The 27633-nt window shown below is 43.6% G+C and overlaps 1 protein-coding gene across 1 annotated transcript in view; it reads right to left on the reverse strand.

Annotated features, from left to right (window-relative positions):
- Nucleotides 1-5167: 5167 nt before the first annotated feature.
- The window catches only part of Reep3 (receptor accessory protein 3), a 51313-nt gene continuing 28847 nt past the window's right edge, over nucleotides 5168-27633 (reverse strand). Inside the window, exons 4-8 of the mRNA XM_013351231.2 lie at nucleotides 25141-25261; nucleotides 24356-24469; nucleotides 14146-14290; nucleotides 7631-7776; nucleotides 5168-6317 (exon numbers count right to left, since the gene is read on the reverse strand). Of these exons, the coding sequence (XP_013206685.1) occupies nucleotides 6261-6317; nucleotides 7631-7776; nucleotides 14146-14290; nucleotides 24356-24469; nucleotides 25141-25261 (583 nt within the window). The 3' untranslated portion in view covers nucleotides 5168-6260. The remainder of the gene's footprint in view (nucleotides 6318-7630; nucleotides 7777-14145; nucleotides 14291-24355; nucleotides 24470-25140; nucleotides 25262-27633) is intronic.

Raw genomic sequence — 27633 nt, forward strand, 5'->3', positions numbered from 1 at the left:
CTCCCACCCTGGTGCCCAAGATCTATCTCTGATCGTCACCCCCTCTTCCCACAGCCTTCTCTGTTAACAATCCCCAAAGGAACCAGTTGAAAACAAATGAAACTCACAGACTCGAGGACTCGACCATTGAGTGACAGGATAGTGAAAACCTCCAACGTCACTGGAAACAGTGAGATGGTTCCTCTGCTCTTGGGCCAGCCAGTAAATATGGCTTTCCCGAGCCTAAGGACCCAGGTTCTGTTCACACCACCCACATGGAAGAGAGGACAGACTCTCACAATCTGTCTCCCCTCACATACACACACGAGAACTGAGTGAGATAGTCAGATTCAGAACATGTTTTGAAAAGCTAAAGGATTCATCACTGTGTTGGATGTTAAGAGGTAAAGGCAAGAAAAAAAAAACCCACATATTTCTTTAATTTTTTTGGCCACACCAGACATGGTAGCACATGCCTTTAATCCCAGCACTTGGGAAGCAGAGAGGGCAGATCTTTGTGGGTTTGAGGTCAGCCTGGTTTACAAATCAAGTTCCAGAACAGCTAGGACTATTACAAGGAGAAAACCTATCACGGGGAAAAAAATTATTAAAGGATCTATCTACAAGAAACCCCAGAATAATACAGACATTTTGATAAGAGTGATTCACTCTTTAAAAAGAAGAACTCCCTTACATTGTTATTCTGTCTTCTTAGTTAGGCTGTGTTGAAAGATAACCATACTATGGTACGAACTGGGCAATTGATGCATGTTACTGGAGCTATAAAAAGGGATGGTAACTTGATTAGCATACAACAACAAATACCCTACTTTATTTTGAGGGTCTTACCATGCAGTCCTGGCTGGCCTCTAGTTCACAAAGATCAACCCACTTCTGCTTCCCCAGTGCTGGGATTAAAGGTGTCTACCACTATGCCTGGCCTTCTTCCCTTTCTTAATATGATACCCCTGGGTAAGCAAAGACTTTTCTTTTTTAGAAAACTTACTTCATGTGTTTGATTGTTTAGCCTGCATGGACGTATGCACAGCACGCTGCATGCCTGCTGCCTGCAGCTCCTGCTGTCCAGCACAGTTCTTTAGTAACCCACAGACAGGCAAAAGTATCAAACTCGAGCTTTAAAACGACAACTTGAAGAATTGTCTTTAAAAATGCAATTTATTTATTTGGACAGGGTTTCTCTATGTGGCCGTGGCTGGTGTTGAACTCAGGGATCACCCTGCTTCTGCTTCCCTTGCTGTAATGGGATTAAAAGCATGTTCCACTTCCAATAGAAATTTAAAAAGATTACCTGCTCCGGGGCATTCAGAGGAGGCTTCCAGACTCTCAGCTACACATAGGCAGGTAAAAGAGCAGTGTTTTCCAGGAACAACATGTCTCTGGCGTGGCTTTTGTTCCACACATCTCTGTAAGATCAGTTAACTACTACAAGGGTAAAATAAAACCCCGAGGAAAAAACAAGCAGCATTGAAGTCCTTCACAGGTTCACTGTGTTCTTTTCAGTTTCTAGCTAACTTTGTAGCCCTGTTTGGTCACGGCAAGCATATGCCTCATCATCGGGCTGAAAACTGCAACTCCATTTCCAACGCTACCTTGAAACCGCTTTAACATACACTGCATCTCGTAAGGAAGCAATGGAAGGGAGCTTTTCAGGAGGGTTCATCTTTAAATGTGAAGCAGACAAACAGACTCTCAAACAGATGGAGCTCCAGAACACTTCCCCGATACAGAAATCGGAATTCTCTGTTAGACTCTATGCTGGAGACAGCCAGTCAGTCTATGGTGACAGAGTTTCTATGCCATTTTCCCTGCTTCTCTGCCTAGCATCCAAACTCCACAATCCGGGATGCTATCCTCGGCCTGTGACGAGCTTTACAGAAAGTAACAAGAATTGTGACTTGCTTTGTTGACTGCAGTCCGAGGGACATGTATGTTGTCTGGTACTAAATCAAGACATGTTGAGTAATAAAAAACATTCACAGAGTTCAACACAGGGATGCCCACACATAAAGAAATACCCAACTGCCCCTAATATAATGAGTTTATTTTATTGTAAAAATTCCCTCAAATATACTTGCAGAGTCACCCACGTACAGGGCTTGAGGACAGCTTTAACAGAGATCTTACAGAGTTATTTTTGCTTAAAGTATTAAAGTACACAGAGTTAAAAAATATTACAAGAAAAATTGTTAAGTCAGGGTCAATGCTAAAAGGGGTTGATATACAATATTCAAAAAGGGTCAATCTGCAGAACACCCCTAAAAGATTACAAAAGCACTTAGAGAAAGAGACTTTCTTTTCAGAAAACTTTAACCTTAGAGTATGTTTCTGTAGATATGCTACAAACCACAGAGCAGCAATCTTCTCAAAATTCACCCGACTGTTTAACAAATAAATCACCCTAAAAAGGAGAGGTCAGAGGAAACAGCTTTGGAATCTGTGTTCAGAGCTCTATATTTAGATCTATTAAGATCTCCTTAGTTTTCCCAATGAAAACACTAAATCAAAAATCAGTCTATCCCAATTCAGAAAAAAAAAACATTTATAGTCAATGTAAGACATTATAGTAATACCATAAAGGTTCAGGCATCTCCCCAAAAGTACAGAAAAGGAAGTAGTAGAAGCATTTAACCAATGTTTGACATAATTTTCGAGTATTTACATGCTTTATAACACTGTGGAAGTCTTTGGTGGTGACACACGGAATAAGATCCCTGAAAACACGTGAGTAGTTAGTTCTGCTTCATCCATGCAGTGATCTTGCCAGCAGTGGTGGTCGGATCTCATTATCTGAGCCATAGAAAACACACAGCGATGTGTGTGTGTGTGGATGGCATCCAATGGGCGGAGTGGGGTGGGCTCATACAATTGTGCATTTAGCAATCAGATTATTTCTGGTTCGTTTTTGTTTTCCATAGACTTTTCCTTATTATAAATTATGGCTATGTATGCATATCCATGTGCTGGTATGTTCACACATGCATGCAGCTGCACCTGGACATCATAAAGGGTATCCCCTGGAGCTGGAGCTACAGGCCGTTGTGAACTACCTACCAGGTATAGGGCTAAGAACTAAACCTGGGTCTTCTGTAAGAGCAGTATGCATTCTTAAAACACTGAGCTGTCTGTCTCTCCAGCTGTACTTATGGCTCCTTTTAATACCATCAAGGAAAAAGAAAAGAGAGACATAGCAATTCTCATGCTTAAACAATAGTTAAGTACGGGGATCAGTTTGGTATTAGTGATTACACCGAATGACTGGATGGATAGTCAGATAAGATACTAGTAGGCTGTGATTTTTGGCTAAAAGCCAAAAGGCAGAGAAACAGTGCCCTAAACAGGCGTGAGCATTGCATGCTGGTGCCCCAATCGGCAGTGGGGTTAAGTCAAGGCACTGTGGTTTAGGAAGAAATTTACATCTTTTAAAAAATCAGCAGATTCAAAAGCAGAGAGAGAAGTAAACCAGACCAGCTCCACCATCAAAAAAACAGAACAAGAAAAGCCCTTTAGCTCAGTATACAAAGTCCAAAGACAAGGTTGTACTATGTACGACACGTGACTGTGGAGGACAGAACCAAAGCATGAGAGGCAGGACAGACAGCATCAAGTGCACGAAGCATGTCAACTGCTGTACTATGCCCAATTATGGGCTGGGAATGAGAAACACAGTGAATAGGATGGCCAACATTAGATCGGAGTCACGGCGGCACTTTTGTTTGGGCATTCTGATTCTACAAGGTAGTAATTCTGCCAATTTGAAAAGCCCGTGAAACACGGTGTGGTGGTGGCACACACCTGTAATCTCAGCACTTTGAAGGCTGAGGAGTGTCCACAAATTCGAGGCTAGCCTGGGCTATATAGTGAGTTTCAGGCTGGCTAGAGTAAAACTTGGTCTCAAAAAATAAAATAGAATAAAATAAAAGCAACCAACCAAACAAAAACCACAAGCTGGGTATGGTGGCTCACACCTTTAATGTCAGCACGTGGAAGGCAGAGAAGGCAGAGGCAGGTGGATCTTGGGGAGCTTGTAAGCCAGCCTGGTCTAAATAGTGAGTTGTAGGACAGCCTGGTCTACACAGTGAGACTCTGTCTCACAAAACAAAACAAAAAATCAAAAGAGAAAACAAATAGTATATGAACTCCTTAAAGGATGGGTAAGTTTGTTCTAACTAATTTTTGGTTTTTTTTTAGGGATTGAACTCCAGGCCTTGCCTATGTCAAGCATGGCATCTACCAGTAGCTCCAAAGGGCAGGTTTAATGCAGACACTGGACTTTTAAAAGATAAGATGGTGCCAACCAGTCCCCATGGAGACAGAGTAACTTACTTATCCAATTGCCTTATCAGGTAAAACTGCTTCTGCTCGGGAAACCGAGCAGGCAGCATGGTGTTTATACAGAGCAGGACAGGGCCAGGCCAAATAAATAACACTCTTTCCAATAATTTATTATGTGATTTTATAGATGTTTGAATAGAAGTCTTCTGGTAACAAAGACGCTATGAGTCAAAGCAAAGTAAATTTAGTTTTGAAGAAAAACTGAATTTTATTTGGTGTTAAATATTTGGTGTTTAGGAAATACTCAGAGTAGCACCAAGAGGTCATGTATGAATGACACTCAGACGCCCCCAAGTAAATATTGTTTGACCATTGAAATTTTGATTATCCATCATCCCAAATTTACTGATTTAAGGTTCATAGTGCAGTTAGTAGGGCAACCTGAAATGAACCTCCGAGTTCAATCCCTCTATATCTCTCATATTAAAAAGGTGATCTTTTTCTGGGAGCCTATGCTATGTAGCATCAACTGTTTATATTCTATCTTGACACTCATCTTCAGGGAATAAACTCAGCCAGGAAAAAGATTCAAATGACTTTAGTCACCACCAGGTCTCTAAACCAGCATCTGCGTCTGCCAAGCTTGAGAAAGGGGTGTGGTCACTGGGCAGTTCCATGAGTCAGAATACACTGAGTGCAGTTGGGCAGTGGTGGCACACACCTTTAATCCCAGCACTCAGGAGGTAGAGGCAGGTGGGTCTCTGTAAATTCGAGGCTAGCCTGATCTACAGAGCTAGTTCCAGGACAACAAAGGCTACACAAAGAAACCCTGTCACTAACTGCCCCCCCCCAACAGCCAAAGAAACAAAACAACCCCAAAACACAAACAAACAAACAAAGAAAAAAAAAGCAGAAAGCAAGAAAGCAAGCAAGCAAGAAAGAAGAAAACACTAAGTGATATACTGGTCTTGACTCTCTTCCAAAAATCTACATTTTAAAACATAAAATAATATAATTGTTGCTGATAAAAACACATCAAATTCAACGATAGAAACTGGTTCATGTTAATAACTAATTAAAAAGCAGTTAAAATCAGTCAGGTGTGATAATACACACCTGTTATCCCATCAACTGTGTGGTGGAAGCAAGAATAGGACAGGAGTTTAAGGCCACCCTTGGGTTACAAGAGACCTTATCTCAAAAGACAAAAATCAGAAAGAAAAAAATTAATGAGTGTTAGCTATGTGTCTCTAGTATAAATCAAATGAATTTAACAAATAAAACAAACACATAGGAAAAGGAGATGATGCATTTGAAGGCATAATTTTGACATGTCAGAATATAAGACAACAACAAAAAAGACAGCATCAATAAAATTTAAAGTAAATGTACAGTCATAAAATAAGTAAACAATTTTCAAGTGTGCAAAACCAGCCAGGAAAGTGCTGTGTGGACATCTGGTTTTCAAACATCTGTTTCAAAGACTTTGAACTCATGGTGGAACGATTCCAAGGCTTATGTAAAGGACATGTCACCACCTTACACTATGTCTTTGTCACGACACTGGCTGCTCAGTGGCTGTCACCACCCTCCTGTGACAGATGCGGGCGGCACGGATGGGTGGGTGTAAACATGATGCAACACTAGAAAGGCAAGTTGTATCCTGAAGGAGAGACTTTTCAAGTATACCCTGGGTCTGTGTTTTATCCTTAGATCCCAGACACTCAGTGTTGCTGATGAAATCAGATAATGTGATTCTCTGTAACTGCTGTTATAGACATGTACATCAATAAACCTTACATAACTACATTTAGCAGTTAATATCTAAAAGTAATTGTTAAAGAAACACAAACTCTTTAAAATTATTAAAGTAAATCCCATCCTTGCTGCAATCAGAAGAATTAAAGTGTAAGTCCTGAATGCATTGAGTTAGAATATGAAGTTGATTTGTTAGGGTTATTTGTCTGGAGATAGGTGAGGTGTAGACACTAAAAATACACCTGTGGTCTCTTCTTCACTTTATATTTGAGCGAACCATACCGCACCTGAAGAAAGAAAAGTGTTAGTATTAACAACAGGTAACCCAGTCAGGTAGTGGTGGCAGAGGTGGGCGGATCTTAGTGAGTTTGAGGCCAGTCTGGTCTACAAAGCGAGTCAGGACACAGAAAAACCCTGCCAGGAAACAAACAAAAACCACCACCACCAAAAACCCAAACCAAACAAAAGATACCTAAAGTAACTATGCATTAAAAATGCCTTAAGGATATTTGTTATTTTGTATACTAGCTAAAACTAACCGAAACTAAAACAAGCAGAACTAAACAGTCTGACTGCTCTTTTAAACTAAGCAGGCTTTTTGTTTTTTATTTCTTTTTCTTTTTTTAAAGATAGGCTTTCTCTGTATTACAGCCATGGCTGTCCTGGAACTCACTCTGTAGAGCAGGCTGGCCTCAAATTCACAGGGATCTGCCTGCCTCTGCCTCCCAAGTGCTGAGACTAAAGGTGTGCACCCCATCGCCCTGCTAACTAGGTAGGATTTAATACCTCATCATCATAACAATTGTTTGATTCTTCTGATATAAAAAGCCAACTATTTTAGAAGGCCAGACAGGAGGACTGTAAGTTCAAGCTCTACTCTGGCCACAGAAGGAGCTCTGGGTCAGTCTGGGCAACTTATTGAGACCCTGTCTAATATAATGTGCTGGGAACGCAGCTCAAAAGTATGGTGGCTGCATTGCCTCCACGGGGCCCTTGGTTCAAACGCCAGCAGAGCACCCAAAGCAATCGGTCATCGAAGCAACACTCTTGCCAGTTATAACCTTACTAAGAACACCCACAGAAATGGAGCTGGTGACATGACGGGTGTGTGCAGTACACAGGACATTTCCAATGCCAGATGAAAACACCGACTTACTATTTACGTCTTGCTGAGGACACAGTCGGTCGGTGAGTCTTAGTACAACGACACCGTGTGACTGCAGGGAAATGCCTACTATTTACTCATCGTGTATGGCTCGCAGAAAGCAACACTGTACAGCTGATTCCGCTAGCAACTTTCCTTGCCTATGTAGAAGGCAGCAAGAGATAGAGTAACTGCGGAGTTTGCTAGATGGGAACGCCACTGTCTACAAAGAGCACAAAATAAGAACTTTCCTATTTCAGAATTTCCGGTGTGGTGGTGGTGGTGGGGATGCCCTTAGAGTCCCCACCACACCCGCTTTAATGACAGGTTTGAACTACCACGCTGCCCTCTCCCTCAAATCCTTCGTTCACGGGTCATTTTCTATCGGTAATGACAAAGCAGAAGGAAACCCCTCACACGGACCATCAGGAAAACAATTACCCGATGCACACTGACCTCTTTGCGGCCTTTGATGGTCTTGACAGACTTCATGCTCTGGGACCGCCGCAGCCCCTTGTGAGTCACCATCTCGTCATCCGAGAACGGCCCCTCGGCCTCTTCGTCTGTTTGCTCACCTCCATCCTTCACTGGAATTCCGTAGGCTAAACAAATGGCCAAGAAGAGCATGCCTTAGACAGAGGCCACAGTTAGCCTGCCTCTTCACCTGTGTGACATGAGGGTCTATCTGGGGTTGCTTTGCCTGCTGTCTGGAAAGTGCCCCTGGCCTTTCTCAGTGAACTTCTGCTTTGTGCATGATTGCAGATAAGGATCAGAGGACTCATTTCTGCCATGAACTTCTCCCTGACAGCTTTTATTCATTTGCCTACTTTTTTTTTTAGATGTGTCTTGTTCTGTAGCCCAGGCTGGGCTGGAATTCACAGTCATGGCACCATGGCCAGCAGTCCATTCTCACTATGAACAATAAGTCAGAGGGCTTGGGAGCCAGCTCAGTGAGTAAGAGCACTTATACAGAATACGGTGAGGAGAGAGGAGCGCCCACTACACAGTCAGACATGATACACACCGGTGGCATCAAGAACTCAGGAAGCAGAGAAGGACTGATTGTGTCTAAGATCTGCCTGAGTTAAAGGTAAGACCCCATGTCAAAAGAGGACTGGCCAGGTGACTCAGCTTGAGTTCAAGAACGCACGGGAAAAAGCAGAACAAGAGAATGACTTCAAAGTGGCCCTTTGACCTCTAAGTGCACAATAATAATATCTAAGATTTTAAAGAGCCAAAACAGGCAGGCTGTGGTGACACATGTCATACATCCTTAATCCCAGTACTTAGAAGGCGGGGGCAGGCAGATCTCGGAGTTTGAAGCTCGCCTCATCTACAGAATGGGCTCCAGGACAGCCAGAGTTACATAGAGAGACCCTGTCTCTGAAAAACCAACCAACCAAACAAACAAGCCAAACCCAAACAACAAGAATAAAGCCAAATAACACCAAAAAACCCTCGGCTCTCCTAAAAATTTCCAAACAATGAAATAACACCCACACCCTGTTAAAAAGAAAACAACCCCCCCCCAAAAAAAGGCCCTCAGTAAAAAATAATCAGATATGTTGTAAAGTTTCTTTTCATTCCCATATGAGTTGCATAAAACCCAAATGTTGTGTTTTAGGGTGTCATTTGTGCCTTTGATTTTAATTAGGACCCAAGCCCCTCCCCTACTTGTCACATTGTTGGTCAAATGATGAGGGAGCCCAGGAAAGATGCAAAGGGGCTGCAATCGGAAAGGTGAGTTCACTGGGGCAAGGTTACAGTGCTGATCAAGCCGGGATGTTTCCGTTCACAGAAACCAAGGCCATGAGACAGGTGTTAAGAGGAGACCTTCAGCACAAGATCAGCCAGTGACCATAGGGCCAGCTAAGTGGCTGTTATGTGGCCCGATAAATACTCATTTCTGTCCACTATGCAGGCATCCAGGAGGGATGGCTATTGTAAGAATCCTAGTAGTACTCCAGGTTAGGAGTCAGGAGCAAGAGCACCCCATCCCTGAAGGCAGGGCCCTCAGACCCTAGCGTGTCTTAGCAGGATAACGTGTCAGTACACATCGCTGGGCCCCACCCGTGGAAGCTTGTGATTCAGCAGGCCTGGGGGGAGGGCTGAGATGAGCATCTCTAACAAGCCCTGGGAGATGATGACCATAGCTTTGAGAACCAAAACCCAAGGCTCCTGGCGAAAGCCAGACAAGGGCCAGTCTAAGGCAATGAAGACAGGGGTGGGGGTGTGTGCGCAGTTGCGTGGCCCTAAGCAGTTTTAAAGCCCTCTCTAATAAAGATAAGGAGCGCACGATAAGGGCCCAGGAGGAAGCACGGATGAAGTTTTCCATCAGGAAAATGGTGTGGAACAAATGTCTGTCAGTCAGCTCACCCAGGACACAAATAATTTGAGACCTACCATGCAAATTGTGAACAGTTGCTAATATGCTTTTCACTCTCATAATAACATAAATGACGTTAATTATATATTAGGCAATAACAATTTTAGGCTGCCAAACATCTAGGCTGGAAATCAGAAAGGATTTGGAAGCAGAATCAGACATTATTTTGGCCAGAATCCTTTGTTTTCCTATAGTAGTCAAGAGTAGCACATTCCAGGCAGCACCGAGTGTGACCGTGGAGGGCTGGGGCAATGGAGGCTGGAGGCTGATGGGAGGAAATTCAAGGAAGTAGGGAGATGTTCCTTATTTAGGGTAAAATGAAGCCATATTCTCTCTCTCTTGGAAGGGTGTCAGGGGTATTTTGAAGGGATTTATGTTGTTGTTACTATTATCATCATTATTATTTTGGTTTTTCAAGATAGGGTTTCTCTGTATAATAGCCCTGGCTGTCCTGGAACTGGCTTTGTAGACCAGGTTGGCCTCGAACTCACAAAGATCCACTTGCCTCTGCCTCCCGAGTGCTGGGATTAAAGGCCTGGGCGACCATGCCCCAGCTATGCTATTTTGTTTTTGGATTATTTTAATTTCATCATGTGTATGTGTACGTGCATGTACGTGCAGGTGTCCACAGACGCCAGAGGAGGGTCCCCAACCTTCTGGAACAGGAGTTACAGGATGCCTTGTACTGACCAACATGGATGCTGGGAACTAAATTGGGGTTCTTGGAAAGAGACGTATTTGCTTTTAACCATGAAATCATCTCCCTAGTCCTCTGTCTTCTCTAAAAAAAAGTTAATTTATTTAAGTGTGCATGCCATGCACAGACACACGTGCTTTTCAAGGTCGCTCTTGCCTTCTATCACTTGGGTCCTGGAACTGGAACTAAGTCATCAAGCTTGGTGGCAAGCTCCTCTACTCACCCAACTGAGCCGCGCTGACAGCCTCCAGACCATTCTATGTCACAGGAAGCAGGCTTTTACGTAATCTCAATTTCTCCTTTTTTAAACTGCCAAGTAGCTTCTTAAAAAATTATTCTTGTATAATGAAGAAAATAAATTAGAAAAAAAATAGAGGCTGTCATTTCTTGAGTTCTCTATTGTATTTTTTAATTTTTTTTCAAAATAAGAGTATTAGCCAGGCGGTGGTAGAGCACGCCTTTAATCCCAGCACTTGGGAGGCTGAGGCAGGTGGTCCTCTTTGAGTTTGGGCCCAGCCGGGTCTACAGAACTAGTTCCAGGATAGTGAAGGCTACAGAGAGAAAAACCTTTCTCAAAAACAAAAACAAACAAACAAAAACCAAAATAAGAATATTGTGTTATTTCTGATTGAGTAATGAATTAAAACTAAACAAACAGATAAACAACAACACCCTCCCAATCAAACAATAGAACACACACAAAAGAAAAACAAAAAGCCCCACTACATAGAAGCAGACAGTGCTAACCTTTTAGAAGAGCTCTGGATTTTCTAGCATGTAGAGACACTGAACAGCTTCACACCTCTTAATCCTGACCACCAAATACAACTGCGCGCCTCTCCACCACGCTGTCTCACTGACCTATTTCTCCCCCTCGGAATGGGACATCGTCAGTCTTCATGGTAATCAACTGTCACTGTAGGTGCTTGGCTTCTGTTATTGTGAAGGAGAGGAGAGGTCCTGGACAAACCTCTCTGAACACTTGTCTGGCAGATTGTCATCCAAAATGCTCAGTTCATTTTGAACTCACAGGAAGTCCAAGAGGCTGGCTCAGGGCTTTCCCCCTCCCCTTCAACCTCCCAGGCTTTTACAGTCACCACCAATGGCGCAGTGAAGGCCCCGAGTGGGATTTCTGCCAGCGTCTTGTGGGAACCGCAGCTGCCAGGTGACTCCCGCGAGTCCACACAGAGGGGACACAGACTAACACCTGCTGCTTGGCCTTTCCAGGCTCTGACAGGGACACGTGCGAGCCCTTTGGGTGTGAGGCTCCAGTCCCAGCTGCTGTTGGAGCACAGCTGCATGGGACCCTGAACAGAATTACTTTGCTTTGCTGAGCCCAGTCACCCCTCATTCTGAACAAAGGGACTGTGATTGTTTGAGGAAACTGGGGGGGCTTTACAGTTGACAAGGGGAACTTTCTTGTTTGTTTGCCCCCGCCCTCCACTTCCTCCTCCTCCTCCTTCTGACAGGGTTTCTGTGTGCAGCTCTGGCTCTGCTGGAACTCACCTTATAGAGTGAGAGCAGGCTGGCCTTGAACTCAGAGATCTGTGTGCCTCTGGATGAATGGTGTGTGCCACTCTGGCCAGATAATGAGAACATTTCTGATGGCTTCCTTTTGTCTTCTTTGGGATGCAAGATGTGTTCTTTTCCTTCCTGTACAGTAATTCTCATATTCTCTCTCTCTCATATTTTTTTTTCTCTCTCTCCTGTTTTGACCCAAGGTCTCACGTAGTTCAGGCTGACCAAAAACTGCTAGGTAGTTGAGGCTGGCCTTGAACTTCTGATCTTTCCTGCTTCCACCACTTTTCAAATCTGAGCGCTTGGGTTACAGGTGTGTATCACCAAGCCCCGTTTATGAAATGCTGGGGATGGAACCCAGGGCTTTCTGTATGCTAGGCAAGCACTCTACCCACTGAGCCACAGCCCAGCCTCAGGTCTTCATTCTTGAAAGTATTACCTTAACTAATGGTTAGTTTGATTATAACCTTTTAGACACTGGCCACCATTTTAAATATTATTCATTTTGGGGAGAAAGTGGAAGAGTTACTTTTATTATTTTTAAGTACAAGTATGTATACACATACATACATATCTGTATATGGGCATGCACACGTAGTCCAGGTGCCTACAGAGAGTGGCGGAGTCGGGAGTTATGGCAGCTGCGAATAAACACTGGAAACTGAACTTGGGTTCTTTCTAGGAGCAGTGTTCACTTTTAACCAACGAGACATCTCTCCAGCCCCTCTCTTTGAAGAGCAACTATGGCTAAACATTTGGGAAGCTGAAGCAGGAGAACTGCCAAGAGTTCAAGGTCAGCCTAGGTTACAGTACAAAACTTCGGTCTTTAAAAAAGAAAGGAAAAAAAGGAGGGGCTGTTACTTTATTTTAAAAATTAGCTTGAGCTATTATAATCATTTTCAGCCTGTCTCTTAAGAGAATGAAGTTTTTAAAAAGACTGATTAACACCTTCATAAGGAATGTCCTCCAGAGGACCCGAGTTCAAGTCCCAGCACCCACATAGCAGCTTACAACTGTCTGTAACTCCAGTTCCAAGGGATCCGACGTCCTCACACAGACAAAAATGCAGGCCAATAGGCAATGCACGTAACAAAAAGTTAAATAAATGAGAGAAAAAAAAGGCATGTCTTCAGCATCTTTAGCTTTCCGCCTGGATGTGAAGGAAGATAGCTGCGGATGAGCCGCGGCGGTGAGAGGACTCTGCCTGCTTCACACCTGCTTCCAAGACCACACCGGTGGGTCCACTCCAGGCACATCATCTCTGCAGGCTCATCATCTCTGCAGAACACGCCGACAAGCTAGCTCTTGAACTCGAGTGTGCAATCTCACCACACTGCCCGCTGGAGTAATCTTATTTTGGTTTTGAGTCATAGCTCGTCATCCGCTTAAGCCTTCTCACCTGTGAGTCAACGTCCCCGCTTGTTCACAGACCTCGCAGAGTGCTGCTCACCCATGGAACTGCTCAGATTGTCAGTCCACAGTCTGAACAGAGAGTGCTGGTGACCATTCAGAACTAAAGCACGGGTTGAGCTCTGAACCACGCCCACAGCCCCTAAAACCTCACAGACGCTTGGGAGGCCACAGCTCTGCTTTGAGTTGCATGATCAAATGATCAATCTTCCTTTCTTCATTTTTTTCCCCCCTCAGGGTTTTTCTGTGTAACTTTGGTTGTCCTGGAACCTGCTCTGTAGACCGGGCTGGCCTCGAGATCACAGAGATCTACCTGCCTCTGCCTCCCAACTGCTGGTACTACCAGCGTGCACTACCATACCCCGCGAGGTTCACAAATTCTGTCGGCAGCAAAAGGCCAACTAGCAGTTTGACTTAGAGAAAATTTGGAAAGAAAGGGCTACAGGTAAAATCAAAGCTCAAAACTGCACAGGAAAATTGAGACTCAAAAAGACATGCTTGAGCAGGGCATGTGGTTCGGTTGGCAAGAGAGTGCTTGTCCAAATCTCTGGATTCTCTTCCTAGGGTTGCATTATATCAGATGTGGGGCTGCACACCTGAGCCCAGCACTTGTCCATTAGACACAAGAGGACCAGAAAGTTCATGGTCAGCCTTAGCAAGCTTGGGCTATGACACCCTGTCTGGAAAACAGAAATACAACACACGAAATAATAAGCCCCAAAATATATGTTTAAAAAGAGTAAATTTTGCTGGGTGTGGTCGCTCACACCTATAGTCCTAGCACCGACAGGCAGGATCAAGAGGTTGAAGACAGCATAGGCTACACAAGACTCTGTCCTGACAAAAATGGTATCAATAGCCAAGTGAGCTCTGTCTCCTGACCCATGTGTTATATAGTAGCCACCCTGAACTCTAGCCCTTTTATGAAAGACCCGTGCATATTCCAACACATAAGCATACCTGCTGGTTCACTGGCTTGTTTGCTTCTCCTCTTTCCTTCTGGCAAAGTCTGGTAGGGTCTCTGTCCCACAGGCTCATCACCTTGGATGGCTGTCAAATCATGCATGCTGAAACTCCGCAAGCGCTCCGTTATTGCTCCTTGGCTCTATTTAACAGAGACGCGATAAGACCCGAGGAAAAAAGATACTTTCAAATACTTAATATTCTTCTATTTGTCATACAACATGTTACAACATTTAATTAAGAAACACAGTAATATTTTGTCACATATTAACATCCCTGCACATCTTTCTTTATATAAAAAAGCACCTGGAGCGGCTGACATCTAGGTGAATGCCACATGCTGTTTATACCTGCTTTCTGATATCTATAGCAACATTAATCCATTTTCCTTTTTATGTATTTTAAAGTATGCCATTACATCAATACATTTTATTCCAGGCATTTCAGCATTATACTAAACTTTAAGATATGTTTTTATTTTATTTTTAATATAATGAAATTAACTTCAGAGCAAATAGCAATATAATTCTGAGTTGTGGCTCAGTATTCTGGATTAGTAATAGTAAAACTAGCCTGCTGGGGCTTAATATTTATGATGTAGAGAAGTTCTTCAAGGAAGGACAGTGTTTTAAAACAAGTGTAAGTCACGAATGGTAATAGCTTGAACTGGAGGTCGGTGGAAAGAGTTAGGAGCCAAAGAATTTTGGATATGCAAACATCTTCACACAATAAACAATCCGGCCAGACATGTCCATCACAGGATAGTTCATTTCGTCTTCATAAAAGGTATATTCATTTTTATTTTATGTATATGAGGTGTCTGCATGTATGTATGTGTACTACAGGGATGCAGCGACCTGCCAGGCCAGAAGAGGCTGTCTGATCCCCTGGGACTGGAGGTAGAGGCAATGAGCTACCATGTGGAAGTTGGGAAGTGAACCAGGTTCTCTGCAAGAGCAATAAACACCTCTAACCACTGAGCCAGCTCTTAAGCTCCTACTGTTGTCCTAAAAATATGACAGACACAAGCAAATATTTAAATGCAAATTAATTAAAAAGGAAAACACACTTTGCTTTTTTTTTTTTTTTAGACAGGGTATCTCTGTGGAGCCCTAGCTGGCCTTGAACTTATAGAGATCCACCTGCCTCTGCCTCCCCAGTGCTAGGATTCAAGGCACGTGCCACTGTGCAGAGCAGAAATGAAGTTCCTTACTTTCACTAGCCACATCTAAGCTAAGCTGTCTCTGGCTGCAGGCGACTGCAGCGGAAAGAGTATGGCCAGCACAGAGAACATCCCCATCACACGCCGCGTGCAATGATTTTCATCACCACTTGGCTTTCATGGGGATATTCATCTGAACTTTTAAGAACTGTGAAGCTTTGTAAAATGAAAAAAAAAAAAAACCCTAAATTTACCCACTTTAAATCTGCATAGCATACGGATGATTCATTGTTTTATTTATAGCTGGGCTAAAAATACTTGTCTCAAGGCGTTTACACTGATGATTTCTTCCCACACACGTGAATTTCGGATTGCCTCTACTTCTCACATCACCATGGAAACTCACCCGTCATGCTTCATCTCTAAACTTCAGCGTTAAAGGTGTTACAAACATTTGGGCGTTTCTTTTCACGTGTGTTTTACCCTGAAGAAACAGCTCCTCGATTCACAAGTCGTGATTCAGTACTCTAGCTTACCGATACCATGTCAAACCACACGCTGTGTCTACTGCCTAGGTAAGGTTTGTATTTCTGCTACGCTTTGAATTGTGCGAGAACGCTTAAAGTTGGGGCTGGAGAGAAAGCCCAGTGGCTAAAAGTTCTCATTGTTCTTGTAGAGGACCTGGGTTCATTTCCCAGCACCCACACAGTATATATCATTTGCAATTCCAACTCCAGAGGACCCAACACCCTCTTCTGATCTCCTTGCATACCAAGTGTGCACATGGTACACATATATAAAACATAAAGGCAAAACACTTTAACATAAGGAAATATATCCAAGGAAAAAAGAGAAAATGTTTAAAATCCATTTCCCCATTAAAATAAGTGGATATCACACATTTAAAAATTATTTTTGGAGGGATGGTGGTGCACACCTTTAATTCCAGCATTTGGGAGTCAGAGGCAGGTGATCTCTTTGAGTTTGAGACCAGCCTTATTGACAGAGCAAGTTCCAGGACAGCCAGGGCTACACAAAGAAACCCTGCCTTGTAAAAACAAGCCAATCAACCAAAACAAAAAACAAAAAATTAGGTTTTGATCCAGGTGTAATGGCTCATATCTTTAATCTCAGCACTTGAGTTTGATCCCCAGTCCCCGTGTAGGAGTGGAGGGAGGGAGTCTACCTCACAAAGCTGTGGAGGGAGGGAGTCTACCTCACAAAGCTGTGGAGGGAGGGAGTCTACCTCACAGAGCTGTGGAGGGAGGGAGTCTACCTCACAAAGCTGTGGAGGGAGGGAGGGAGGGAGTCTACCTCACAAAGCTGTGGAGGGAGGGAGGGAGTCTACCTCACAAAGCTGTGGAGGGAGGGAGTCTACCTCACAGAGCTGTGGAGGGAGGGAGGGAGTCTACCTCATAAAGCTGTGCTCTGCACACTGCCTCTCCTCTATCATGCACACACAATAACACATTTAAAAAGACTCTTGACAAACTTAGCTCATCATATTATTTTCTGTTGAGCAGATATATAGCACTGACTTACAACAGAGATGGGAGCGAGACACTGTAGAGACAAAGGTCACGGAAGGGCTGTGCTCATCTATCTCCTCAGAACTGTTCGTCATTTTCTTTACTGTGCCTTGCTCTTTCTGACTCCTGGCCTGTTCTTTCCATCCCATACCTACATACAAACGGCCTGCAAGTCCACATTTTATGACTTGGGTTTTAAGTAGATCTGTGTGTCTATCTATCTAATCTATCTAATCTATCTTATCTATCTATCTATCTATCTATCTATCTATCTATCTATCTATCTATCTATCTATCTATCTATCCCACCTCTCCACCTCCTTGAATACAGTTTCCAGGGCTGGTTTTAATGAGGTACAATGGCACTGATTGTTGACTGGGTTAATAATTGTACCATTGCAAGTGGTTTTAATTGGTGCAATCAGTAGAGAAAGCTTACCTCAACAATGAACCAGAGTGCTGTTGTTGCTGTATGATGTGTGTTTGCTATAGGAGCTAGGAGCAAGATTTTAGGAGACCAGAGACAGGGTGAATCTTAGGCTTCTGCCCTCCTAGACCATCTAGAATGGTCTTTTGTTGTTGTTGTTGGTTTTATCGAGACGGGGCTTCTCTGTGTAACAACCCTAGCTCTCCTGGCAATAATAGCTCTTGTAGACTAGGTTGGCCTCAAATTCACAGAGATCTGCCTGCCTCTGCCTCCCGAGTGTTGGATTAAAGGCATGTACCGCCTGGCTTAGAATGGTTTTATATTGAGCAGGTCATTAACATGCACACTTAGTATTCTTTTTATGACTATTCCCTGCCCCCAACCTGACATAAACCAGAGTTATCTGGGAAGAGAAACCTCAGTTGAGAAAACGCCTCTATCATATTGCCTGTAGGCAGATCTGTAGTGTATTTCCTTGATTAAAGATCAGTGTGGGAAGGACCAGCCCACTGTGGGCGGTGCCACCCCTGGGTAGGTGGTCCTGAGTTGTATAAAAACTCAGGCTGAGCACACCATGGAGACAAAGCTATAAGGAGTACTCTTCTATGGCCTCAGTTCCGGCCTTGGGTTCCTGCCCTGCCTTCCCTCAGTGACGGCCTGTGGTAAAGCAGAAAGTGGGGCTAAGGGCACAGCTCAGTGGGCAGAGCACTTGCTTAGCACGAGCCTGCAGGAAGTCCAGGATGCCATTCCAGCATGGACTGAACAGGGCCTAGTGATGCATGTCTGTCATCCCAGTGATCAGGAGACAAGGGCAGCAGGACCACAGGCTTAAAGTTGTCTTCAGCTACAATGATTCTGAGGCCAGCTGGTGACACTTGGGGAAGACAAATGGGGAATAAAAAGGGGATATAAGCTGGGTTTTTGTTTTTTTTTTTGTGGAGGACTCTTGACACTTCAACAGTTCTTACTACCTTGGGAAAAACTATATAGTTTTTTTTTTTTAATAGACAAAACCACATCTAAAATGAGAACAGAGAATAAGTGTAGCACTGTAAAGTTGAAAAACATTCAATATGTTGTAATTATCCAATGTAACTACTTCAAAGGAGAGAAGTAATTACAAAATAACCATATCCGAAGGGCAACTTGCTCACTCTGGTCCTAATCACATCCATGATGAAGGGATCGCAAGCCTGCAGTATGTGGGAAAATATGCAAAATGAGGACAGTATAATTAATGTTTAGGTAGATGAGATGGGTGATTAATTTTCTAACCCTTCAAATTTTTCTTTAATATTCTGAATTAATGATTTTATTTAATAAAGTTTAAGAAAAATCTTTTTAAAAGTTAGCTTTAAAATCTGTATTCCAAGTGAAGGGTTTTGCTACAGCATTCTCAGCCACCGTTGTCCTTATCTGTCCTCACGCTGGCTTAATGGAGACCTGATTATAGTAACATGCTACACAATAACAATTTCTGCTCCACTGGTCACTAGGGTTTTTGTATCTAATGCTTCGCTTCCTATCATCAAAAGAAACACAGTTGCAGAGTGGCCAGGAGACAGAGGTAGGCCAGACATAGTGTGTGGCCTTGCCTCGAAAATGAAACAAACACAGAATAAAAATAGTTTTTCTGCTATCTTAAAAAAAAAAAAAAAGATTTCTTAAAAAAAGTTTTTAACAAATTTTACTTTTTAAAACTGTGCATGTGTCTGGGGGATGGGTGTGTGAGTGTGTGTGGGGGAGTTGGTGTGTGCATGTAAGTGTTGGGGCGTGCAGAAGCCAGAGGCTGTAGCTGGAGGTTGTAGCCAGAGGCACACAGTAGTGAGCCACCCAGTGTGGTGCTGGTAACTGAACTCCAGGCTTCTGCAAGAGTAGTATGTGTTCTTATCTGCCAAGCCATCTCACTAGCCCAGCTTCTGTTTTGAGGGCAAAGTAGCAAAGCCTACTCATTTATCACTAACAGGTATTTCTGCTTTGCTTCAATTAAATGTGTGCCCCTCTTCCTCTATTTGGCTTGCACAATATTAAACAAAAGGATAAGAAAATTGAGGCTAGTCTGTGTAGAGTATAGAAACAGCACTCCAGTCAGGAAGAAGGAGTCACCATTGACAGGGCATTGCATACTCTAGCACTTTAGATTTCATTCATGTCAGAACTATATGCACAGCTGGGTATGGTAGCTCACGTTTGTAATCCCAGCCCTTGGGAAACTGAGGCAGGAGGGTCCTGGGTTCTAGGTCAGCCATACAGCGTTAGATCTATATATAGCCATATAGTGTTATCCTATCAAGCTTTATCACAGTCTATGCTTTTCTATGGTAATTCTTACTATCCCATTCCGTTATGACCGTCACTCAGCGCTACTCATCATCTGGGACGGGTGTTACATTTAACAGTTGCTACGTTTAGTTCTCATTGTTGGGGGAACCTCCCCTCTGGGTAGTCGATAAAAGCATCGATGAAGTCCAGGGTGGATCTAGATGTAGTCCCACTAGGTGAATGATGTATCTTAGTGTTTAAGATTAGAGATTGAAGAATAATTACTATAGATAAAAAATTTAAAAGGAACTAGAAGATCAAAATGACTTGTAATCATTTCCTAAACTTCTTATACATGTGTGTATGTTTTTAGTTTAGTCATGTGTCCTCCCCTCCTCCGCCCCTGCCCAGATTCAGTCCACCTTTGAAGCAGGGTCTCTCTATCTCAGTGCCATTGCTCTTCGGAACTGGAAAGTCTTTGCAGTGTTTCTGCCCTGCAGGACAGTAAGCTACATGCAGGTCAGTAAAGCTGCATCCCTGACACCTACTTAGGTGTCAGGAGTGGGTCCTGGTCACTTGTGAGGACCTAAAACGTCCATGTTGGTGCGCGTTGCAGCATAAACCACTTCCAGTTGAGAGCTGCCGTTCTGGAGATGCAGCAGGTTTTAGATATCAATTGTCTACCCTTCGCTTTATAGACAAGAAAAGTGCTTAATTCTTACATTAGTGTAGATGGTTTGCCTACGGTCTTGTGGCCGATACATGGCAGAATCCAAACTTAAAGAGAAAAAAATCCAGACTAATTCGAGTGTTCTAGAATTCGGTGTCAGCTACGCTAACCTGCTCTGTGGACTGTAGGAAAATGGACTGGATTTTCTCTTCCCTACAGAAAAGGGGAAGAATCTGTAAATGAACATTCTCAAAATCCTTTCACAAACAGAAAGTCATTAAAACAGATAGCAAGGGGTCAGGAATTTGAAGGTAATAATGGTGGCTTTAAAAGTCAATTAGATTTCAGCAATTTTACCTGCAGAGCTCTAATTTCCTTAAGTTTTTTTTTTTTGGGGGGGGGGTCCATTAAAGAGACGTAATGAGAAGAGGCTGCCAGGTGAATGCTGAGGTGGCCCAAGGGGCCAGAGGCTCTGCTCTTCACCTGCCCTTCATCGCATGGGTGGCGGGCAGCTACGGCAATGCCACCTGCATCTCTGCCGTGGAAGCAGGGTTGCTTAGCATCCTCAGCAGAATCCTTAAAGGTCCTTCATGTATTTGTGCTTTGCTCAGCCAAAATAAACTCGTACACTGACCTTGTGAACAGATGCCTGGTAATGAGGCCAGAGGACTGAGTAACATTTTTCAGGGAATTGCTTTATGGTGTAATAAATGTTCTGATTAGATTCCTGTTTCCATCTCTTACACGCTCAGGTGGTTCAACCTGGGGATCCTAGGCAGAAAGTCGCCGTCGCCTAAAGATCATACAACGAGTGCAATAACGTTTAGACTGAAAGATATTTCTAACAAACCATGCTTTCATATATATATGTATATAAAAACAATGCATAAATTTTGCTATCGTTTTTCTTTCATTTTTCTCTTTAATCCTGACCTATTTCTCAATTTGGCTCCAATTTACTTGAGTATGAAATGCCTGCTTCAGTGAGTTCTTTTGTGACAATACTTTTTTTTTCTTTTTTTTCTTTTTTTTTTTTTTTTGGTAAATGTCTCCGGAAATGAAACTGATTTCAGCCACTTAGAGAAGGCACAGTATAGGTTGAGGCTAACAGAGCTTGCATTACATAGTACTCAACAGTTACTATTTCTAACAGACACAACAGCACCAGGAATCGAGTGTTCCAGCATTCCTAGAGTCATGAGAACATGGTATGACCACACACACTGAGACTCTTTCGGTTAAACAACCACGACATCAGCAAGCAGGGCAGTGAGCTTCAGTGGTGGGCTGGTTTCCTGCCTGGGGGCGGGGAGTGGAAAGTTGATTTTGAGTTGTTAAATATAAAAGTGAAATCCATGAATCACAAAGGAGGAAGTAGACACGGGATTATCTTTTGTGGCATTTTTTTTTATAGAAAAGTCTTGCTGTGAGATAACATTATTTAATATCAGAGGGTCTTAGCAACCAAAAGATACATTGGCTGCAGTCGGAAGGTAAGGCGCCTCCGAGGCCACAGGGCCAGACTATCTTAGACTGCATCTTAGACTAGAATAATGGAGAGACGTCAAGTGTGCACGCAACAGATAGCGTGGTAGGATGGTAAAAACTGATGAAGGCAAATACGAGATAAAATAAGGGAATAAGGATAAAATTATATTGTGAGGGTTGCTGACTTCCCATGAAGCAATAATAGGCTTAGTAAATATAAGTCATGATACAGTAAATACCCCACAAATAGTTATATAACATGGTTAGGCGTTGGAGAGATGACTCAGTAGCTGAGAACACTTGCTGTTCTTACAAAAGAAATGAGTTCAGTCTCCAGCCCCCTTAGAGGAGTTCACAACAACTATGGCTCTAACTACGGGGACCCAACACCTGCTTCTGCCCTTTGGGGCACCAGGCATGCATATGGTGCACATATACACAAGCCAGACAACACATTAGAAATATTTCTAAGTGTTAAACTGAGAACCACTGGGGTTTCTTTCTATGTTTACTAAAACAACGTCCTCAAATGCGTTTTCAATGCACGTTCAAAGTTGAAACTGAATTTGCAGTTTTCTACACAGGATCACGTTAAATGATGCTTTTTAAATAAGACAAGTTCAGAAATGTCTTTGAGGTGTAAATGAATGTATTCACTTGGCCTGCACGGTCAAACAATGCTGAGCTTAAACGGGAAGGAGCAAGCTCTTTGTGGTCACACCCCTCTACATGCAAGCACAATAAGATAAACCCTCTGACCTGTGCCCCGAGAGGGAGAGCTTTCTCTTCCACCTCCATCCCTCCTCCCCACCCCCACTTCTCAGCACAGCAAGAGGACAGTTGTTCAATTCTTTGTGTTCTTCTTACTGCCTGGCTGGGCCAGGTTCTGTTATTGTACATTGCTTCTTCTTGCTGTTTTGTTTTGTTGAGACAGGGTTTCTCTGTGTAGCTTTGGATTCTGTCCTGGAACTAGATCTGCTAGCCTCTGCCTCCTGAGTGTTGGAATTAAAGGTCTGTGCCACCACCACCGAGCTGTACTTTGCTTCTAATAAAATTCTTGTTGTTTTTTTTTCCCCCAGAGTTAATAATTGCCTTTTTAGTTTTCATTTGCTTAGCTGTCCTACCCTGTGCATAATCCCCAATACACTTTTCACAGTGCTCAGGTCTGTGTGTATACAGGTACGCACGGCCTGCACCCAATAAGTTCAAAACGTTGCTGTTTTAGCGTCTACTCATCTATTTTAATGAAAGAAAAGCCCATTACAGCCCCAGGAAGAGGAAGGCTATATAGCAGTAAACACTGCAGTTTACTTCTCTACAGTAATCAATAGTCATTATCAATACAGTTATCTACATATGTCTACGAATGACTTTCTGCTTAGCCCTTACTACAATATGGCCAGGAAGAACATCAGGGTTCTCACTTTTGCTTACATGAGGTGAGCCAGCCGAAGGCTCTGAGAAGTGAACGTGCTCTCAAGCGGCCTATAAAATCACCCCTAACTGAACAGCAGTCTTCCACAGCGCAGCGCAGCCACAAAGAGCCCGACCTGAGCTGGGGAGACGGCTCAGAAGTCAGCAGCTCTTGCTGCTCTTTCAGACGACCCAATTTCGGTTCCTAGCATCCACATTAGGAGGTTCACATTGTCTGTAACCCTAGTACCAGGGAATCCTATGCTTTGGACTCCATGGGCACCCGCACTCACAGGCATTATACCCACATCGATAGACACAGATATGCACGCACGCACGCACACAATTAAAACAAAAATAAATCTTAACAACAAACAACAAAAGAGTCTGACTTGAAAGTAGAATACTAATTGCCCACATTTTATCTCATATTAGTAAACCATTTGCCTGAAACTGAGGATCCCTGGTTCCACTGTGAGCAAGCACAGTGCTATCATGTATGCTCAGAGACATGTCACCCTATCCTACACACAAAGCAACCAAGGCACACACAAATTAGCAAACAGCTTATGGTGACTTCAAAAGTCACGGTTAGCACTTTTTGGTTGTGACGTTTGGTTTTTCTTTTTCCCACGTACCACACGCTAAAATCAGTTGTACTATGCTTTTGAAAATAAGCCACACCAACTACTACATGCAAAGGAGCCCAAGAGTCATGGCGCCAGTCTCCAGAGAAGGCTGTTCAAGCAGTAACTCGGATGGAGAGAACAGCTATGACATTAGTGACTCAGCACAAACTTTTTACATGCTTTATTTTGAATAACCAGTTACCTCAAATTGGTTGAAGTAGAGGTGCAGAAGGAAGCCAGAAATCCTAGCAAGGCAATGCCAGAGAGAGAAAGGGAGGGGAGGGGGGAGACCAAAGACACAGAGAAAAGAATGGTCATCTTTACTTAATGTGATTTATCAAAGCTATTTCAAGGTTAAAAGGGGGGGATTGTATCCCAAAATGAAATTTGCAGGTATGTTTTATTTATTAGCTACCTCTAATTTCATAATAAATTAAGAGTTTTGAACTCCCAAGTAGCATAGAAAATGAAGTGTTAAAATGTCATTAAATTACTTATTTGTTCATTCAAGTGCTAGGATAAATATAAAACAGAGTTCTGTCACCATTTTCTACTGACCTAAAAGGAAGGAGGCTACTTTTCTGTACGTGCTGACTGGAAAACCCAACACAGCAAAGGGAAACTCACCTTCACTGCTGCTGTCACAGCCGCTGCAGCCGCTAAATTCAAACCCTGCCGCCCGAAGTTCACCATCGTCTCATAGCCTCTTTCCTTTGCTTGGACAATATAGTCATCAATTTCCTGGGGGCAAAGAGTTCACAGTCAAATCAGGTGTGTGATCCCAGTAGTGAGGGAGGAAGGGGCAGAAAGAGCAGACGTTCAAGGTGATCTTCGGTTACAAAGTAAATTCAAAGCCAGTCTGGGCTACATGAGGCCCTGAGTAAAAAAATAAAGTAATCCAGAGGAATGTGGTAGTGAATGCCTTTAATCCCAACACTCTGGAAAGGCAGATCTTTGTAAATTTGAGGCTAGCCTGGTCTACATAGGGAGTTCCAGGTCAGCCAGGATGATACTCTAAGATCCTGCCTTAAAAAACACACACACACACACACACACACACACACACACACACACACACACACACACACAAACTGGCCAACAGAAACAAGAACACATCCATAGATGTTATTTTATTCAGGTTTTTGTTTTTTGAGATGAGGGTCTCACTATGTAGCCCTGGCTGGCCTGGAATTGGATAGGTAAACCAGGCTAGCCTAAAACTTAGAGCTCTGCTTGCCTCTGCCTCCTGGGGTTGCACCATTATGCCCTGCTAGTTTGTTGTTGATTTTTTTTTTCCCTGTTACTTTTAATTATAATCAATGTTAAAAGGCCTCTCTTCATAACCCCAGGTAGAGCATGCACTGACAGACGTTACCAAAAGACAGGGTGTGAAAATAACTGAGATACCTTACCCTTTCCTTTGAAGAGAGAAGAGGATGAAGGAACTTTCTGTATATTAAACTCGCCCCTCTGGTATAGGGGGACAGCAGCCAAATGACAAAGGCAATCTTCAGCTCATAGTACAGGGGAAACCTAACAAGAAGCAAAACAAAGAAATAATCAGAAAGAAATATGGTAAGAAGCAAAACAACAAATAACACAGATCGCAAACTTGCCATGTCTGTTTCCACGCGTGGAAGCTGCTGACGAGAGAAACGATCACAATGGAATTTATTGATGAGTTCATATCAGCTAAATCACAGATGAGTTGACCAAGGACTGCAAGGATCCTTGCGGACACCTTGCAAGAGACATCACCTGAACTGACTGCCGTGGCTCAGAAAGGATGGAACAGTAGCCAGGGCAGCTAGGGACTGTCCCAGAAGTATGTGACACCTACAGACATCAGGGGACACCTTCATCTGTCCCGTGACACATCAATTTTCTCTCCAAATTCCAACTGCAGATGAGGGTATAAGGAATCGTCACAGAGGACAGAGGCAGACTGGAAACTAGTCAAGTGCCCATGTCCAATGTGGTCTTTCCTGTGGGCGGAGTTACTTCCCGGGACCACGTGGTTTGACCGGTCAACACAAGTGAACGTGACAGAGTCCTAAGGGCTCTCTGACACTCTCGTCCAGTTTCCCCAAGCTTTTCCTAAAGCTTCTGCCATGAAAACACTTCCTTCCTCAGCCTTGGTTCTGAATGAAGACATTAATGGAGCTGAGCCCAGCAAAGCAGCAGCCAAACCCCTGCCCTGAGGACAGGTAAGCAAGATGCGGACGTCTGCTGTTCCGATCCTCTGTGCTTTACAGGGCTACCTGCTGCCACACTAAGAGCTAATTCATACAGCGTGCGAGGACCACAGGGTGCCAGGATATAAGCCCTGTGTCTGAGTTTTTGTGGTAAGGCAGACAGGCAGGGGCCAGTGAGGAATGACGGCTGTATAGTCGGCAAATCATCTCTGCCACAGCGCAACTTTACCGAGTGCGTGTGCTCTCAGGATTGAACAACAGAAACAAACAAAAACAAACAAACCAACTAGGATTGTGTGTATGCAGGCAAGTGTGAATGATGGATGGGTGGGTGCGAACACCAAAGACACGTGTGGAAACCAGGGGACAACGTTTAGAAGTCAGTTCTCTCCATCCACGCTGAGACCCAGATTGAACTCCGGTTGTAAGGCTTGTGTGGCAAGTACCTTTTCAGAATGAATCACCTGCTCGGCCCAACCTTTAACATCTAGCATTTTCTACATTTTTCAATGCTGTATAGAAACTATGCTTGAAATTAGAAAAAAAAAGTAAAAAGAAAAAAAAAAGAGCTGTGGGGGCTGGGGATGTAGATCAGTTGGTGAAGGGTTTGCCTACTAATGCAATGAAGGTCTGATCCCCAGCAATGCAGAAACACACACCACACACACACACAAATGGTGGTTCATGCCTATAATTCTAGCACTTAGAAGGTAGAGGTAGGAGGATCAGGAGTTCAAGGTCAGCCTTAGCTCCCTAAGATCATGCCTCAAAATAGATGAAGAAGGGCCGGGCGGTGGTGGCGTACGCTTTTAATCCCAGCATTCGGGAGGCAGAGGCAGGCGGATCTCTGTGAGTTCGAGGCCAGCCTGGTCTACAAGAGCTAGTTCCAGGACAGGAACCAAAAGCTACGGAGAAACCCTGTCTCGAAAAAACCAAAAAAAAGGATGAAGAAGGAAGGAAGGACTTTGAAACTCAAGACCCCTCAAATGGCTAAGAATCTTTGTTTTGTCAGTTAAAAGCTAAGAGAAGAGCCGGGCGGTGGTGGCGCACGTCTGTAATCCCAGCACTCGGGAGGCAGAGGCAGGCGGATCTCAAGCTGGGAGTTGCGCACATCTTCAATCCCAGCACTTGGGAGGCAGAGGTAGGTGGATCTCTGTGAGTTAGAGGCCAGTGTGGTCTACAGAGTGAGTTCCAGGACAATCAGGGCTACACAGAGAAACCATGTTGTGTACTCCCCCTGCCAAAAAAGCCAAGAGATAATTCTTCTCAAATATCTACTCCAAAATCAACAGGAAAGGAATAGAGATAAAGGGAAGGAAATATTATGTGTGTGTATGTATGCATGTATGTGTGTGTACATTTGTGCACCTGTCAGCCTCAAGGAAAACATTTCAAATAAAAATAGAAAAACGGAGGAGGGCAGGGCCTGGGTTCAGAGTGTGTATTGAGCATCTGGGAAGTCCTGGGCATGGTGGTGAGGGAGAAGAAAGGGAGAAAGAAGGGGTAGGAGGAAGGCAGGGTAGGGGAAGGGAGGGAGAGAGACCAAGAAGTGGAGGAAGAAGATAGGGAAGGATAAGAGAGGGAGATGGGGGGATAGATACTGATTTGAACTAACTAGTGAATAAGGGGTTAAAAATGTTTAAGTCTGGTCAGGTATGGCGAGACATGCACTCAGGAGTCAGCCAGGCAGACCTCTGTGAGTTCTAGGTT

Source organism: Microtus ochrogaster, linkage group LG2 (genome assembly GCF_000317375.1).
Source record: "Microtus ochrogaster isolate Prairie Vole_2 linkage group LG2, MicOch1.0, whole genome shotgun sequence".
Taxonomy (NCBI): Eukaryota; Metazoa; Chordata; class Mammalia; order Rodentia; family Cricetidae; genus Microtus; species Microtus ochrogaster.